Source organism: Ictalurus punctatus, chromosome 25 (genome assembly GCF_001660625.3).
Source record: "Ictalurus punctatus breed USDA103 chromosome 25, Coco_2.0, whole genome shotgun sequence".
Classification (NCBI taxonomy): domain Eukaryota; kingdom Metazoa; phylum Chordata; class Actinopteri; order Siluriformes; family Ictaluridae; genus Ictalurus; species Ictalurus punctatus.
The window spans coordinates 9690457-9705532 of NC_030440.2; the positions used below are offsets into that span (position 1 = coordinate 9690457).

A 15076-nucleotide genomic window follows, 5' to 3' on the forward strand; every position below is an offset into this window, starting at 1 on the left:
ATGTTTTCCTCTACTCCTGGCCACTGATGGCTATGGCATGGTTGATACTTGAGCCAGCGATCAACTTTAAATGAGCTGTATTTGGGGCACAGGGGGAAATGAAGTGTTTGAAATCACAGATGAAAACATCAAATGACTTACAATAGTACTGATGACCAATTACCTACCAATGTTACCCATTAAAATAAGAAAAAACATCCTACCAAATAGAGTGTGCTCTGTTTTGTGTTAACCTATAGATACTGTGTTCAAACTCAACACCCTGTGGTTCACATGCTACTTCAAAATAAGACTGCTGCAGTGATGGAACAGTCTCAACAGCAGTATGTTTGATTCATGCATTCAACTCACGTGAGTTGGTGGACGGTGTGGTGGAGGTGACGGGAGTAAGGTTCATTTGGGAGATGTCAAAGTCATCACAGTCATCGTTGTCCTGTGCCAATCCCACCCGGCTGAAGTAGCTGGTAAAAGCGTCTGTGGTGCAGACCAGATTGGGCTGTTCACTCTTACGTGTACCTGCAGGTGGTGGCTTGGCCATCTGGAAGTCCTTGAACATCTCCTTGCTCATCTTGGTCTGTCCAGGCATTGAACGCTCACCATGTTGCGGACTAGAGGCCGTGGAGGCTGAGGTGCCTGCGGTTGGTGTGCCTGGGGAAGGACCAGCGGTGGGACATGCCGCCGCCATGGGCATGGGTGCCAGTGCCTGGAACATAGCAGCTGGGAGTGGTCCCATGGTCTGTGCAGGGACAAAGGCAGCAGGTGAGAAGTGGGCTCCAGCCATAGCTGCCCACTGCTGCTGTGTGGCGGGGAAGAGGTTGGCCTGGCCCCATATAAGCGGCTGCCCACCAGGTAACACCTGAGCCATAGGAACTGGTGACTGAACTCCGAATGCCAGTGGTGCCTGGGCTGCAAACTGCTGCTGTGCCCAGCCAGGGGGCACTGCTCCCATTGTCACGTAACCTGAAGGTAGGGCAAAAGTAAAGGGAGGGAAAGGGATAGAAGGATACAGTCTATGAGTCATTCATGGACATCATTTAATGTCAGTAAGAAATATCAGTGTCATACAAGTTTATAGTAGGACCATGATGCAACACCCTTCAAATAGGACTACATAAAGTGGTAATATTAATACTAACACTCATTAATAAGTGTTAATAAGTGTAACATAGGACCATAATTATCAGTGATCCCATTCCCCTATCAGCTTTAACCACCATTCAAGCTAAAGAGTCTTGGAGTGAGGCCATGAACCTTAATGTGCAGAAGAAGATGACCTAGTTCTCCTCAGTGAAAAGGTCTTTAAAGCTCAGATGAAGTACTGTAATTACCGCTCACAATGGGTCCAGGCCTAATGAACAGCTTTAGAGGAGACCATTATGAAATCTGACTCACATCATGTGAGTCCTTATTTCATTATGCATCTCCCTCTTTCAAATGACCAGCACCACAGGGAACACCACACACACCTTCAGAGAGGGCCTGTTATATTATGTGCAGTGCTGAAAGATGGCAGGGTTGTATGATAAAGAAATTGGATGAGCTTAAAGATATGTGTTATGGAAATATATAGGCACAAAAGCGTAATAATATCTATTAATATTAGATTAACATAATACCTTGTTAGTTGATGTGCTTGATGATAAGGTGCAAGATCAATCAGTATCTTAAAAGACAAAATTCTTGTTTTTCTGTAATCTTCAATCAAAATGCAAAACATACAATATACAGTATATTGAGTGACAGATTTTTGGTGACATTAGTTTGTGTCATGACGTTGTCTTGGGTGAAATGACAGGACATTACTGAAGCTCGGGGTATTTTCTGGTGTCAGAGTAATATAATACTGATGACATGATTGTCAAGTGAGGCCAAAGACATTTGAGGCTTTTTATTGGCACAGTTTGGGTCCACTTGTCTGCTTTGAGTGAAGTGTCACTGCAAATCAATACAAAGTTATTCTGACTAATCACCTTTATCCTATAATGGAACATTTCTATCCTGATGGGAGTGATCTCTTCCAGTGCACTGAATGATTTGATGAGAATGAAAATGACAAATCACATGCTATAGCCTTCACAGTCACCAGATTTCAAACCTATGGGAGATTTTATTTATTTATTTATTTATTTTAAAATAAATGTGGTAAACACTTCATCAGAAGCCTAATTCATAGTATATCTTTTAGAGGAATGGTGTTCACTAATGAAACTATTCATGTTGCTTACATGAGACACTTTATGTTGGTTATACCTTTAATTTGTCACCTGTCTGTATATACAGGGGTGTGTGTATATCTCACGTAACTGGAATACAGACAGATGCAATTGCAGTTTAAACCTTCATATAAGAGAGGCAAGCAGACAAATCCCAATCATAAGGAAAGATCAAAAATCAATAAACAGGCGAGTGGAAAACAGACAAAACTAGACGAGGCAAAACGTGAATCGAGAAACAGGCAATGAGACAAAAACTAGAACAAAGAACATAGAAACAAGACTTGGTAATGTGAAAGATAAACGGTAACTGAGTGTGTATTTTGTGGCATAACACAGAAACACAAGTGTATAAATAGACACACTAATCAAGGGGAAAATAAAACCAAACACACATCAACGTAAAAAAGTCATGAGATCCCAGGAGCTCCGAGCTGCTTGAGCACACTGAGTGTCAGATCGCAGCCTGGATAATACTTGTGCAGTACCTGACTATATATATATATATATATATATATATATATGAGAAAATATATTACACTACGTCAAGAGTCACACCAACAGTGCATCAAATGCAACAGCAAACCAGGGGCCTGATATCAAGCAAAATGATTTCAATAAAGTCTTTTTGTAAACCATACACAAGATCTTTGAACATCTTTTTATTTTATTTTTTTGGGTCTCTGTACCTAACACCCCAAGGCCCAATCCGGAAAAAAAAGTCCTTTTGATATCACAACACTTCCTTTTGGTTAGCAAAAATTTTTCCTCTGATTTGCACCAACGGCATAAACCACAATTTACTTGACCTATTTTTTAAAGCTTATTTGCTTGTTAGTTGCATCTTATCCCACAACAATAAACATAGAAAAGTATGTAAAATTAATCAAGGCTTGATGAGCGTATGCAATCATGGTTAAGGAGGATGAAACGATTCATTCTTTAAGTCAAATCAATCTGGAGAGACTCGCCTGCCATGACGAGGAGTGTATGAAGTGTAATCTTGTTAGCTGAAATGATCTTGAGGGGTTCAGAGAAGGAAGGGCAGGTAGGTCTGCGCTTGGCTCAGTAAGCTCCAGGCTTCTAATATTTTGAGTTTTACAGAGCAACACATAGACAGATGGGTAGAGTGATGTAGTGTGTGCTTCCAGATGTATTAATCATACACTGTTTAGTGTCTTAGAACAAGTCAATCTGGCTGCAGCAGCTGTCTCAGACGTGTAAGCTAAACTAAAGTGTGTTACAGTGTAGGCAGAGATGACAAAACATTTGCGGCACAAGCGTTGTGTTGAGTTCCCCAAAAAAGAAACCCTATGGCAAGAAAGCTGTAACAATAGACAAACTAACATCTACACATTGCCTGTCATATCTGACATCATTGTTAGAGATGTTAATATGATCAAATATAGACATTTTCCTGTATTCATTTTCATAAAGAAGTGTCAAATAATCCATCTCCAGGGTTGGGGGTTCGAATCCGTCCTCCGCCCTACGTGCGTCGAGTTTGCATTTTGTCCCCATACCTCAGGGGTTTCCTCCGGGCACTCTGGTTTCCTACCCCAATCCAAAGACGTGTGACATGTGAATGTGTGTGTGGTTGTGCGAACATGAACTGCTTCAAAAAACTCTTTATTAACTGTGAAGAATGCAATTCTGTAAACTTCAGCGCACAAAAACTCACTGTGCTTAAAGTTTCTTTTATAACTGTGAACCAATGCACAGAAGTGCGTATGCATGAAAGTGTGTACCAATCAGACTGCAACGTCTGAGAAGCAGAAGCTTGTGGCCTAAAGATATTGGATATTTTGTGGCCTGAGAGAGCCTGAGGCCGAGATTAAGAGTGTGATGTCGGCAGAGTGCGACACTTTCATAATAACATATGATTAAATTTTATTTGTCTGTGGTAGTGGTGCACTTGGGATGTTTTTCTTTGTTTTGTTTTTTTTAAATCCCATTCCTGCCCTTTCCTGAAGAAATCTCTTGTAGAATGTCTCACTATTATTACTGACAGTTATGACTGTTATTCTGTTTACACATGCCTATGATATTTTCTGATGAATGTATTTGGTTCTTTTTCTCGAAATATAAACATAATAATTAGTGATGCACTACTGTGACCTAAATCAGAATAAAGCCTTAATTAATTATGAGTGAATGAAATGCATTGTGTCCATTACACAGTCTCATGAGCATTTTAAAGGCTCTGTGCTAATGAACATGACCTTTCTTTGGCTCGTAAGTTTCATATCTGACTGTCAGTTCCTACCTGCACTCCCATGATATTTTGTTGGGTTCCGTGGTTTAAACTATCTGGCTGACAGAACGTGCAGTATGTGGGCTCGCATCTGTGGTTGGGCTGAAACCGTGATTAAAATTAATACCAATGTGCTTTGTTTGATGCAAGTCAGAATGCAATCAGAATAATAAATGTTATCACTGAACAGTACGTACAGTCGATAAGTGTCTGCTAGCTAACATTTTTCCTAATATTGTCCTATTCTGGTTTCAAAGCCAAGGTTATAGATGTTTATCAGTAGAATACATAAAAATACGTTAAAAAATGTCTTTGTTTATGACCGAAAAGAATCCTGCTGTAACCCAGCTAGAATAGAGTTTGACAGCCCTGCTCTTGTATAGTTCTTTGTCTCTAATAATGGCAATAAATTTGGTGAGGGCGATTTTTTAATTCGTTTTGTGAGATATTCTACTGATCATTAAATATATGATTTGTGCCAACTGTCTGGCACAAAGTTCAACAACAGCTGTTCTTTTTTTTTAGTTAGTAGTTGAATGATGTGTTCTGAAGCCTAGTAGACATTAATAATGTGCTACCACAAAATTTGGATGTAAGAAATAGGACAGGACTTTTAAAGTGCACCTATTATGGTTTTTCTAATATTACCTTTCATGTAGTGTGTTAAATAGCTGTTTGTGAATTTAAAAAGTCTGCGACGTTTCAAAAATTAAAGCGCACGACAAACGGAGTTATTGACTACCAAAAGAAGGAAGCGATTCTGAACAGCTGAAACGAGTCATAAGTGAATGCTGCAATTTAAATTATGAGCACATTAAAGTGTTTTTGACCTTGAATGCATGTAAATCTATTGTACGAGACCTTTAAAACAAAATTAGGCATGTTGCAAATCATAATAGGTGCGCTTTAAGACTTTGCTTGAAGTCAGGAAAACACCATTTGGACATGGATCTTGATAGGCATGAATATTAGCACAATTTTTGGAAAGCGGGTTGGAAAATGCAACTGTGCCACACACCATGAATATCACACCCTATGTGCCATATCATATTTCTAACCAAGAATATGTGCTAGAACTGAGAATGGAAATCTGCCTTATTCCCCATGAATATGCGAGCACTAAGATATTCTTGTGCCTAATTCTTCTTGTTCTTAGAGATTTGTGAACGCGCACAGATACATAGACATACCCAGGGACAGCCACAAAACTCCGTCAGCATCGGTTCAATGCTTAGTTCTTTATGACCGCGCTAAACAAACTAACCTGAGGGACAATACACAGACACAATCTCACACAAACACACTGGGGCTGGGGCTACACTATGTAGTTAATTCAGTCCTCTTTGTAAAGCTTTTGCTAAGCAACCGAGTATACAGGCGAGTAATGAGAGCATTCATATTCTACAGCAAGAGGAGAGAACACTTCATTTAGTCTGTCACTCTCTCCATCTCACACATAAATAGTTAAACTGACCTGAGGGCACAGAGGCAGGGTTGAATGCAGCAAACAGTTCTGAGGGGGGCTGGTGGAGCAGCGTTGGGTCGAGAGCGCTAGCCGGAGAGGCGGGTGTCTGAAAGCAAACACAAACATACCGTGTACATATGCAAATGATATAAACACGGAAAACTGTGTGTCAGTGTGCGAGCGTGTGCGCGCACTCACTGAGGGAGAGGTGATATCAGGTGGAGTGGACATGTCTCCAAAAAGCTCTAATTGGTGGATATTCTGTAGTAAAGAGAGAAAAGATGAGTAAAATCATTGTTCATTTTCTGACTCCCTTTGTTCCTCCATACGATTGACACCTACCTCTGAGTAAACAGGTGGCATGAGCAGACATAGTTGCCCAGTATCAGCAGGGTGTGAACGTTGTATGGATTATGGAATATGATGAAGATGAAATGAGGTTATGACTTATACCCACCACGTACAGACACAAGGATCACGGGAAATAAATATCCTTATATAAACTATAACAGTGTATACCAATTTAGCCTAATCCAGTCATTATAAGTAATCAGATATTTTGCAAATACACAAATTCCGATATTCCACTTTAGTGAAGTTTCACACCACAACTTGTCTGGAATTAGTTTACAGCGCCTATAGTTATTCATATGAAGATTTTCAACACATAAGCAGAAACTTGCAAGAAGCACAAGATGGGATAAATGACAATATATCACTTTCAGAACGACTTTCTTGGAGCATTTACAGCCTGTGCAGATTTGCAAGAGAACAAATTGGTGTCCAAACTCACATGCAGAGTAGCTGAACACACATACACACACATACACCATCTACATATGATGTGTTTGACCTTTCAGCTCACACTAGGTGTCCCATGAGGCTACATACCGAGAACGGCACCGAGACATTTATTTCTTTTTATTGTACTGGCTAGTTGGTATGGAAATATCTTGGCCTGAGGAGGGTTATATTCAAAGGAAACAAGAAGGGGTCACTAATGAAAGGTCAGGTGTCTGATTCAGTAGGGAAAAAAGGGCATATTTAGGTTACTGCTGGACTTTCAGGTCATTTCAAGGGCACGTCAAGGCACACACACACACACACACACACACACAGTGGGCCGTTAAACACTTATGGCAGGTAGTGTGACATTCACTTTATATCATTTACAGAGCGGGGAGGCAATAGAGTAAATAAGGGTTGTGTATGGATCACTTTAACTTTGCCATTTCAAAACAACATGGCTGATCCATCCATCATACAGAAGTCGAGGCACTGAAGCTGAGCGTTTTTTACTCATTTTGTTTACCACTGTGTACCTTACCTGAGGAAACAGCACTAGATCAGCATCTAGATCCAGCAGTTTGGTCTGGCCATTATGTTCATTCTGAAATAGCAGCATGGGGTTAGGTGGAACATGAGATGATGAGATGGAAAAACATTTACACTCACACATAGTCATACACACACACACATGGGAGAAGGTGAACATATGCAATAGAATGAGGTTGTGAATTGAAAAGGTGCTATAGATTACAACGGCATGGGCAGGACTTTACCTGTGTAAGAAAAGTCATAGGTCCTTTTGGAGGATTTTGTGCCCCATCCTCTAGCTCACTACCTCACACATGGTTTCTGCACACTCCAGCCTGACTTCTCTCTGAATGTAACAGGCCTTGGATATCTGAATAGCTACTAATAATGTTATGTTCATTTTCATTCAGACTAAACCCCAGGTCAACCGTAAGCACAGGGGCACCGGGGAAAAGCAAACAGTTCGGTTTTCTTCCGCAGAGCTGCCAGAAGGGCTTTATTGGGAAAGTAATGTGCTGGTACTGTAAAGGCCTCCCTAAAGAGCATACTCTTTCTCCAGTTGGAGAAGAGCAGGGGACCATGAACAACAATCTGCTATCATCTCACATCCTGCAGCGCTATAAAATACCTCCGACTTATGGAAGGACAAGAGAAGAAAAGAGAGGTGCAGAGTAGAGGGGCACAAATCCATTTTACTCATATCATCAGAACTGACAGTGCAAGCATACACAATCAAACACACTCATGCATTCATGCTGTTAAATAAAAGACGTTATGAGGAAGCAGACTCCAGATTGGTAAACAGGGCTAGACTGGCAAGTTTTTACCAGAGGATCATTAGCCCAATGGCCTCTTCGTGTTAGCGCATAGCATTTAGCATGAAAGGACAGACGGCAAGTAGCGGTAGCTAATTAAAACGACCTTGGAGAGAGATAAGAGCTGACTGTAATGAAAAAGCAATGGGAGACGTCCTGCTGCCACCAACCGCCATTTCACTCCTACTATTGCTGAAAGAAGGGGGAAAGTGAAAGAGAGAAAGTCCACAGTGGAGTCCAAGACGTCTGAGAGCACTAGTGAAAATGGTTCCATTTTGCACTCTTTTCGAATTGAACACAAGTTTTATTACAAATTATATTATTGACCGAAGAGTAGAATATTTACATGAATCTCAGAGTTTCTTAGTATTTGGTTCGTCCACTTTGTGCTTTAATGACAGTGTGCACTTGAGCTGGCATGAAGTTTGCGCAAATCCTTATGATCAATTTTAGATCAAATCCATCCAGTGTCGTCTGAACATGTGCTTCAATAGAAGAGATTAGACATGAGCAGAATCTGACCTTATGTACAAAGCACTTAATATGGGCAATATCACACATTTGCTTACATTTAAATAGGGACCCAGAAATAGTGCAGAATCCACTAATGCTAATTTTTTTTTACATTTTAAATTGGAAATAATAATAAAAAAAATTAGTTTATATTTTAAATTGGAAGTAAAAATTTTGGAATTTTTAAAACAAAGGAAGTAAAATATTAAATATTCGAGATATCGAACATTTACTTTCTATATTCAAAGTAAAGGTAAATGTTGAAAGTAAATGTTCAATATCTTGAACATTTACTTTCTTTGATTTAAAAACTCTAGAACCTTCTGTTTACTTCTAATTTTAAATGTAAAAAAAAATCCCAGATTTTCAATGTGGTCTCAGAGTTTTGGACCCTACTGCATATAACATTGAAAATGAAAGCATTCTTTAATAAACCCTAGCTATAAAATACTATACTAATAAATACTAGCTATTCTATAGTAAAACGTTGCATTTCCGAGCCTTAATGTTTTGAAAGAATTCACCATTATGTACTGTTTTCATGGACATCCATGTCCGTTAAGGTTCTGTCACTATAACACTAACTGCACATATTGTATAGTCATCGTGAATTCTCACCGCAAGCACCAAATTCTATACCAGTCATGTTAATGGCATTAGTGGTATTAACTTTATCTGCAGTCACAGATTTTTCTAATTTTCTTAATTCATATGGAAGAATGCCTGAATTGTTTATCAGCCATCATTTTAGACAGGAGGAAATTATTGGGACGTTGACCAGGCCACCTGACCAGGATAAAGCCGTTACTAAAGGAGTAAAAGTAAGTAGTTTTTAAGGTTAGTTATAGCCAGATTCAAAACTCAACCTGGTCAAGGTTCAAACGATCTCCAAATATCAACCCCAATAAGCAGATGTAGTTCGTCTGGTACCTTCATGATATTTCATCAAGAGTTGATCTTGCCAGTATAATAATGTTTTTGTGTAATAATGCTCTTGTACTTTCTTTTAGGCCTTTTTTTTTTCATCCAATGGCCATCCATTGATAAACCAATTTACCACCATCAACTGTTAGTTATGTCTTCAATCTGTGTTTTAATACAGTGTAACTGGTTTGGGATATATGTGGAAGTTTTAGGGATAAAAAAAAGTTCCAGTTGCTCCAGTATTATTAAGTATCTCAGTAGTTGGACTATGTGTATATATATATATATATATATATATATATATATATATATATATATATATATATATATATATATATATATATATATATGTATGTATGTATGTATAAAATAACATTTTGTTGTGATCATAAGGAGGTTTGTCTTTTTTAACTTTCATTTTTTTTTTAGCCCAGGGGTCCCTGGTTCGAGCACATCTGCCCAAAAGAAAAGAAAAAAAAAAAAGAAAAAAAAAAAAAGGCACAGCAAGCATCTATAACATCTTGTGTGAATTGTATTTACTACCTGCCTGGGCGATGGTGAACACTTGGTGTAATTTTGAAGGTCGCAGAGCCGGGTTCATCAGTGTTTACTGGACCCAGTAGCTCAGGCAGGCAACAGTAATATTAGCAGATGTGTCAAGAGATTGTCAAGAGATTCGTCAAGATGTCAAGAGATTCGTCTTTTACACTCCCTGAAGGATCACCATGGAAAGCTCAAGAGAAATGACTAGCAACTATAGGCTACTGTAGTGATAAGACATGTGTCAATCAAAAGCGTATAGTCTACTCATGCAACAGAGAAGTACAATCGATATAATATCATACCCACATAGCGCAGCTTTATGATGGAGAACAGACTACCAACTGTTGAGGACGGATATACTTTTGTAATAAAGCAAGCTCTCTCTCTCTCTCTCTCTCTCTCTCTCTCTCTCTCTCTCTATATATATATATATATATATATATATATATATATATATATATATATATATATATATATATATATATAAATGGCACCTTTCTCTCCTGTATAAAGTTGTTCCACGATAAATACCACCTAATTCCACAATGTAAGAGTGTATATGGGTTAAATGGTCTCCATGGTAACAGTTAGCAGAGTTTTTTTGAGTGGTTTTAGTTAGCTAATCTGTAAGGGAACATATGCAGGGCCATATCCTGATGCAACCTAATCCTGCACAAAGCTCTTGATACTTTCAATCGCCTTCTTTCATGCATTTAATTTCCCTACAATCCTTTTGCACACTCCTCAATCTTCATCACTACAAACCACCTATCCATTAACTGTCTCGCAGGAGATGCTAATTATACGCATGTGTGTGCTTTGCATTGACTTAATTAACGTTGTCTGGCTAATCTCCGGCACAATGACTGATCATGCAAGTATGCACATAGGATGGACTTGAGCGCCGTAGCTGTAAAATGGTGCATAAAAAGAGAGTATAGCAAAAGAAAAGGGAAGGCTGAGGCAGAGAGGTGGTGTGGGTTTTATCATAGTACAGGAGATATTGTTTTGATAGGAGCTTGGCAGCTTGGAGGAGACTTGCAATGCACACTTGGGAGGTCAGGACTCAGAGAGTGGATAAAGAAAAGAGAGAACGGAAGGAGCCGAAAGTAAGGTGGGATGAATAAAAAAAGAACAGAGCACAGGATGAAAACAGGAGACAGAATAACACACTCACAAAAAAAATCTAGCACTGGAGTAGGTTTAAGAGAAGACGCTGAGGATTTAAGGAAAAGCATAAAACTGAAATGGACAGTTCTGACTAGCCAGTTAAAAAATGGTTGAACTTAATGTTCACCTAAAAAAAAAAAAAAAAAAAAACAAGACTTGGCATGACAGAAATATCATAATAGAGGGGTACTGAAATGAACAAAAGCTAGCACTGAATAAACAGAGCAGCAATAACACTTGGTATGAACGTATCAGCCATATCTAAACCGCAAACATAATAGCCATATCATGACCAAAGCATGAATTTATCAGACAGTGAGGTTAACCAGGTCCCGTCTAAAGTTATAGAACTGAATAGAAAGTATACAGTATGGCAGTTTGACCTTGAATGCTTGTCTTGTCTTATCAGGCAGTCAGCAAACAGCATGTAAAATACAGAGCCAGGCTCATTTGGATTAGCTTGTGCATGATTCTTGTGGTGACACGGTCATGGTGTGGAATTAACGTGATGTCTCTGACGCTTGGCGTTGAGTATGCCGTCAGTTGGCCATACACATGGAGTGAAAGCAAGCACACAGCATGCAAACCCACCAAGCACAAAAACCCCTGGCAAGCCTCTCATTACGATGCACAGAGCAAGGACATACACTGGAAAAATCAGCCACTGACACACAACATGCAAGATATACACACACACACACACAAATGCACAAAAATTATCCATAAAGCAGGGAATATGATGAACTTACAAAACTGCACTTGGATTTAAGCCTGCAGATTTGAGAGGCTTGCGAGAAGGTGGACAGGCAAACACACACACACACACACACACACACACACACACACACACACACACACACACACACACGCACACACACACAGCTCCACTCACTGGATGTCGCTTTGGGACGTCATACACTCCCTCCTTTTGTTGGCTGGTAGGGACCTGGGGTGGGCGGCGAGTCCAGCCGAACACACGAGCACAGCACAAGTTACATCACTTTACATTTCAGAAACCGGCTTGAAAAGTGCAATTGAATGTTTTTGTAGTGTACAAATGTGTGTGTGTTAACACTGTACTCTCTATTTAGGTGAATATTTGCACATCTACATTTAATATTTGCAAAAACTACCTAATATGAGCCTTTAAGTATTAGGATTCCATGCTAACTTAAAGCCCTTCAGTTGCTGTGAAAGACCACTTTCCCTTTCCTTCCACTCAGGCAAACGTACTGACCAGTACACACCCACACACTGTTGCTATTTCATTTCCTTTTTATTTTTCAGCTCTTTTCCCTTCTCTAATTTGCCATTGTTCTTAATGTTCCTCTGCCTGGCTGGTTGATTGCAGCTCAGCGGGTTTTCATTCTCATTTTGAAATGATTATTTTTTTTCTCCTGCCATCGCTTTCATTTAAAGATCAAAAGCAGATGGGAGCAATTAATCTCTCTTTCTGTCTTTCATCAGTAAAGCGGGAGGAGATACAGATGCATGCTGCTTACTCACACGGCAGAATAAATCTTAGCACAGACTTGGAAGGTCAGTTTACCAATATTGCTGCGAAAATCAAGCTACAGTCAAGGCTACCTGACGTCCCTGAAGCTTGCTTTAAAGGAAAATCCACCCTGAATGACTTGCATATCAATATTTGTAATCAATATGCTATCTTCAGTGGTGTACACGATTTGTTTTTAATGAACAAGTTGGCTTTCTTTCTTTCATCATGGTATATTTTCACTATGGTTATTGGTTTCTTACATTACCCACAATGCTATTTGACTGCCTGCTCACTGATAGTACTGCCAGTGGGATTTATCCCTTCCTTCATGTCTACCTAAAGAGGCATGTGGCAGCGCTTTAGTCCTTTCGCCGGTCCTCTTCATCTGAACACTTCGCTCAAACAGATCAGCTTCCAAAGCTTCAACATTGAATTGACTAAAAATTTGACGCTGAACATAACTTCCTTGAGGAAATAAGCTATTGCTTTGTTTTTCGGAGCTAACAATGACTATTTTCACTTACTGTATGCCTGAGAATCTCATATGAACCACACAAGCAATGGCCCATTTTAACGTCAGAGCTGCAAACAACCGCTTACTTGATGCAGAATTAATGAAAATGCAGCATCAACTAACAAATTAGCACTTGAATCATTAAGCACAGGACAAACTTTTCAATAGAAACATATTTAATGTGCTTCCGGGTGGAGATTTCCATCAATACGTCTAGACATACAGTAAAGCTGGGCTGAGTAGAGAGTATTTTGCTCGCCATCATCAGACTAATTCAATTCGGAAAAAATGAAATCCTAGTTTAAAACTATATACAACTTATTATGAGTAAATAATGTACCTTTCAGTGTTTTCTAAGTTAAAGGTTAGCCTCCATCACAAATGAATGCCTCGTAAAATACTTTATACGTTTAGAAAAAGGTGGCTAAGGTTCCGCTCATCATCTTGTAATGCATCTTCAACGCACACAATTTTCCCCAAATGTCTTAGAATCAGCAAACACAAGACATGATGTGCACGCTGATTGAATTCGACCTGGTTGATGTGTTAGCGCGTCGGGTGCTGCGAGTGATCAGGCTCCAGCTTCTACGCTTCTGACAGCGTGCAGATGTCTCTTTGATGCTGACTGCCGATGCAACGCCAAGAACCGAGCTTTACAGTCTGGTAAAGAGCTTAGTGTAGCAATTCATTTAAAAGGTAATGGGCAGCCCTGGACAATTCCCTCGTTGCTGTCTTAATATTTGACAAAAGTGGAAGCTCTGTAAATGTCGATGTCAATGAACCACTTCTAGATAAACTCTCAGAACAATTAACGGCCATGTTGGCTAGCAGCCCTTGTTTGTTTTAAGCCTGAGTGAATTTGCTGGTGTCTCAATCACGTGTTTCTGACTGAAGCCACAGGTGACAAGACACATCGGACCCTGAGGGGAGAACACCTGCTGTTGTCATGGTCCTGGTGCTAAACGCACAGAATGTAAATCATCGAGATGGCTGTCACAGTGAATTAGCTCAGCGTAGTGTAGCATAGCACTCTGTCTGTTCTGTCTAATTCACAGGTGGGAGTTTGGCAGCTACACAAAAAAGTGCTGTAGCTGTTCCTTCAAAGACTATACAGATTTTATTTAATGGTGCTGTCCCAAGAACAATCATGATGTCATGGTTTAATGATGCCACGGCCTTGACAAATTTTCCAAAATAATTTATAGTGTTTCTGATGGAGGCTAAACTCTTTCCTAAAAGAAGTTTTAGAAGCTGATCAATGAGATTTCGATCGAATTCTGACAATTTATCTCCACAACAGCATCGGACTATTTGTACATAGTAGTAGAACATAGGGAGTGGCAATGTACCTGATAAATGCTCTCCTCTGATTGGCCACGGATGGACTCGTGTCCCGCCTCAAACACAATGTACTACAACATCGGCAGCAAAGGCGAGATCGAAGGGGAAGGAAAACAGGAACAGGAAGGAGAGGGAAGGGAAAGAGAAAAAAAGAGAATAGGCAGCAGAATGATCATAAAGGAAAAACAGCGACCATGGCCTTGTGAAGCGCTCTGATCCCCATAACCCTGGTGGATAGTCTTATCCTGGATGATGCTTTGGTCATGCTTCCCGCCACAAAAATATACCCAAATATTCAGAAAATATGCTGCAAAATATACTCTGAATAATAAAATATATAGTTGTATATTGTATACATCTACTGGTTGTAATCAAATCACTGGTTAGTCGGTACAACTAAACAGTAGACGGGATCTTCATCTATTCGTCGAGAAATTGAAATTGTCATTCTCTAGCAATAGCTGTACATTTTTGTTTTTGAATGATGCAGTGTATTCCCCCACATTCAG

The 15076-nt window shown here is 39.6% G+C and overlaps 1 protein-coding gene across 10 annotated transcripts in view; it reads right to left on the bottom strand.

The window, feature by feature from the left end:
- The window catches only part of dab1a (DAB adaptor protein 1a), a 213589-nt gene that overhangs the window by 16636 nt on the left and 181877 nt on the right, over positions 1-15076 (bottom strand). For 5 of the 10 annotated variants that reach the window (XM_017456566.3, XM_017456565.3, XM_017456567.3 and 2 more), the window contains 6 exons: positions 14576-14638; positions 12107-12160; positions 7260-7322; positions 6131-6193; positions 5942-6038; positions 352-960 (listed from right to left, as the gene is read on the bottom strand). In XM_017456566.3, the coding sequence (XP_017312055.1) occupies positions 352-960; positions 5942-6038; positions 6131-6193; positions 7260-7322; positions 12107-12160; positions 14576-14638 (949 nt within the window). The remainder of the gene's footprint in view (positions 1-351; positions 961-5941; positions 6039-6130; positions 6194-7259; positions 7323-12106; positions 12161-14575; positions 14639-15076) is intronic. The other 5 variants (XM_047150823.2, XM_047150824.2, XM_017456571.3 and 2 more) reach the window with 3 other exon arrangements.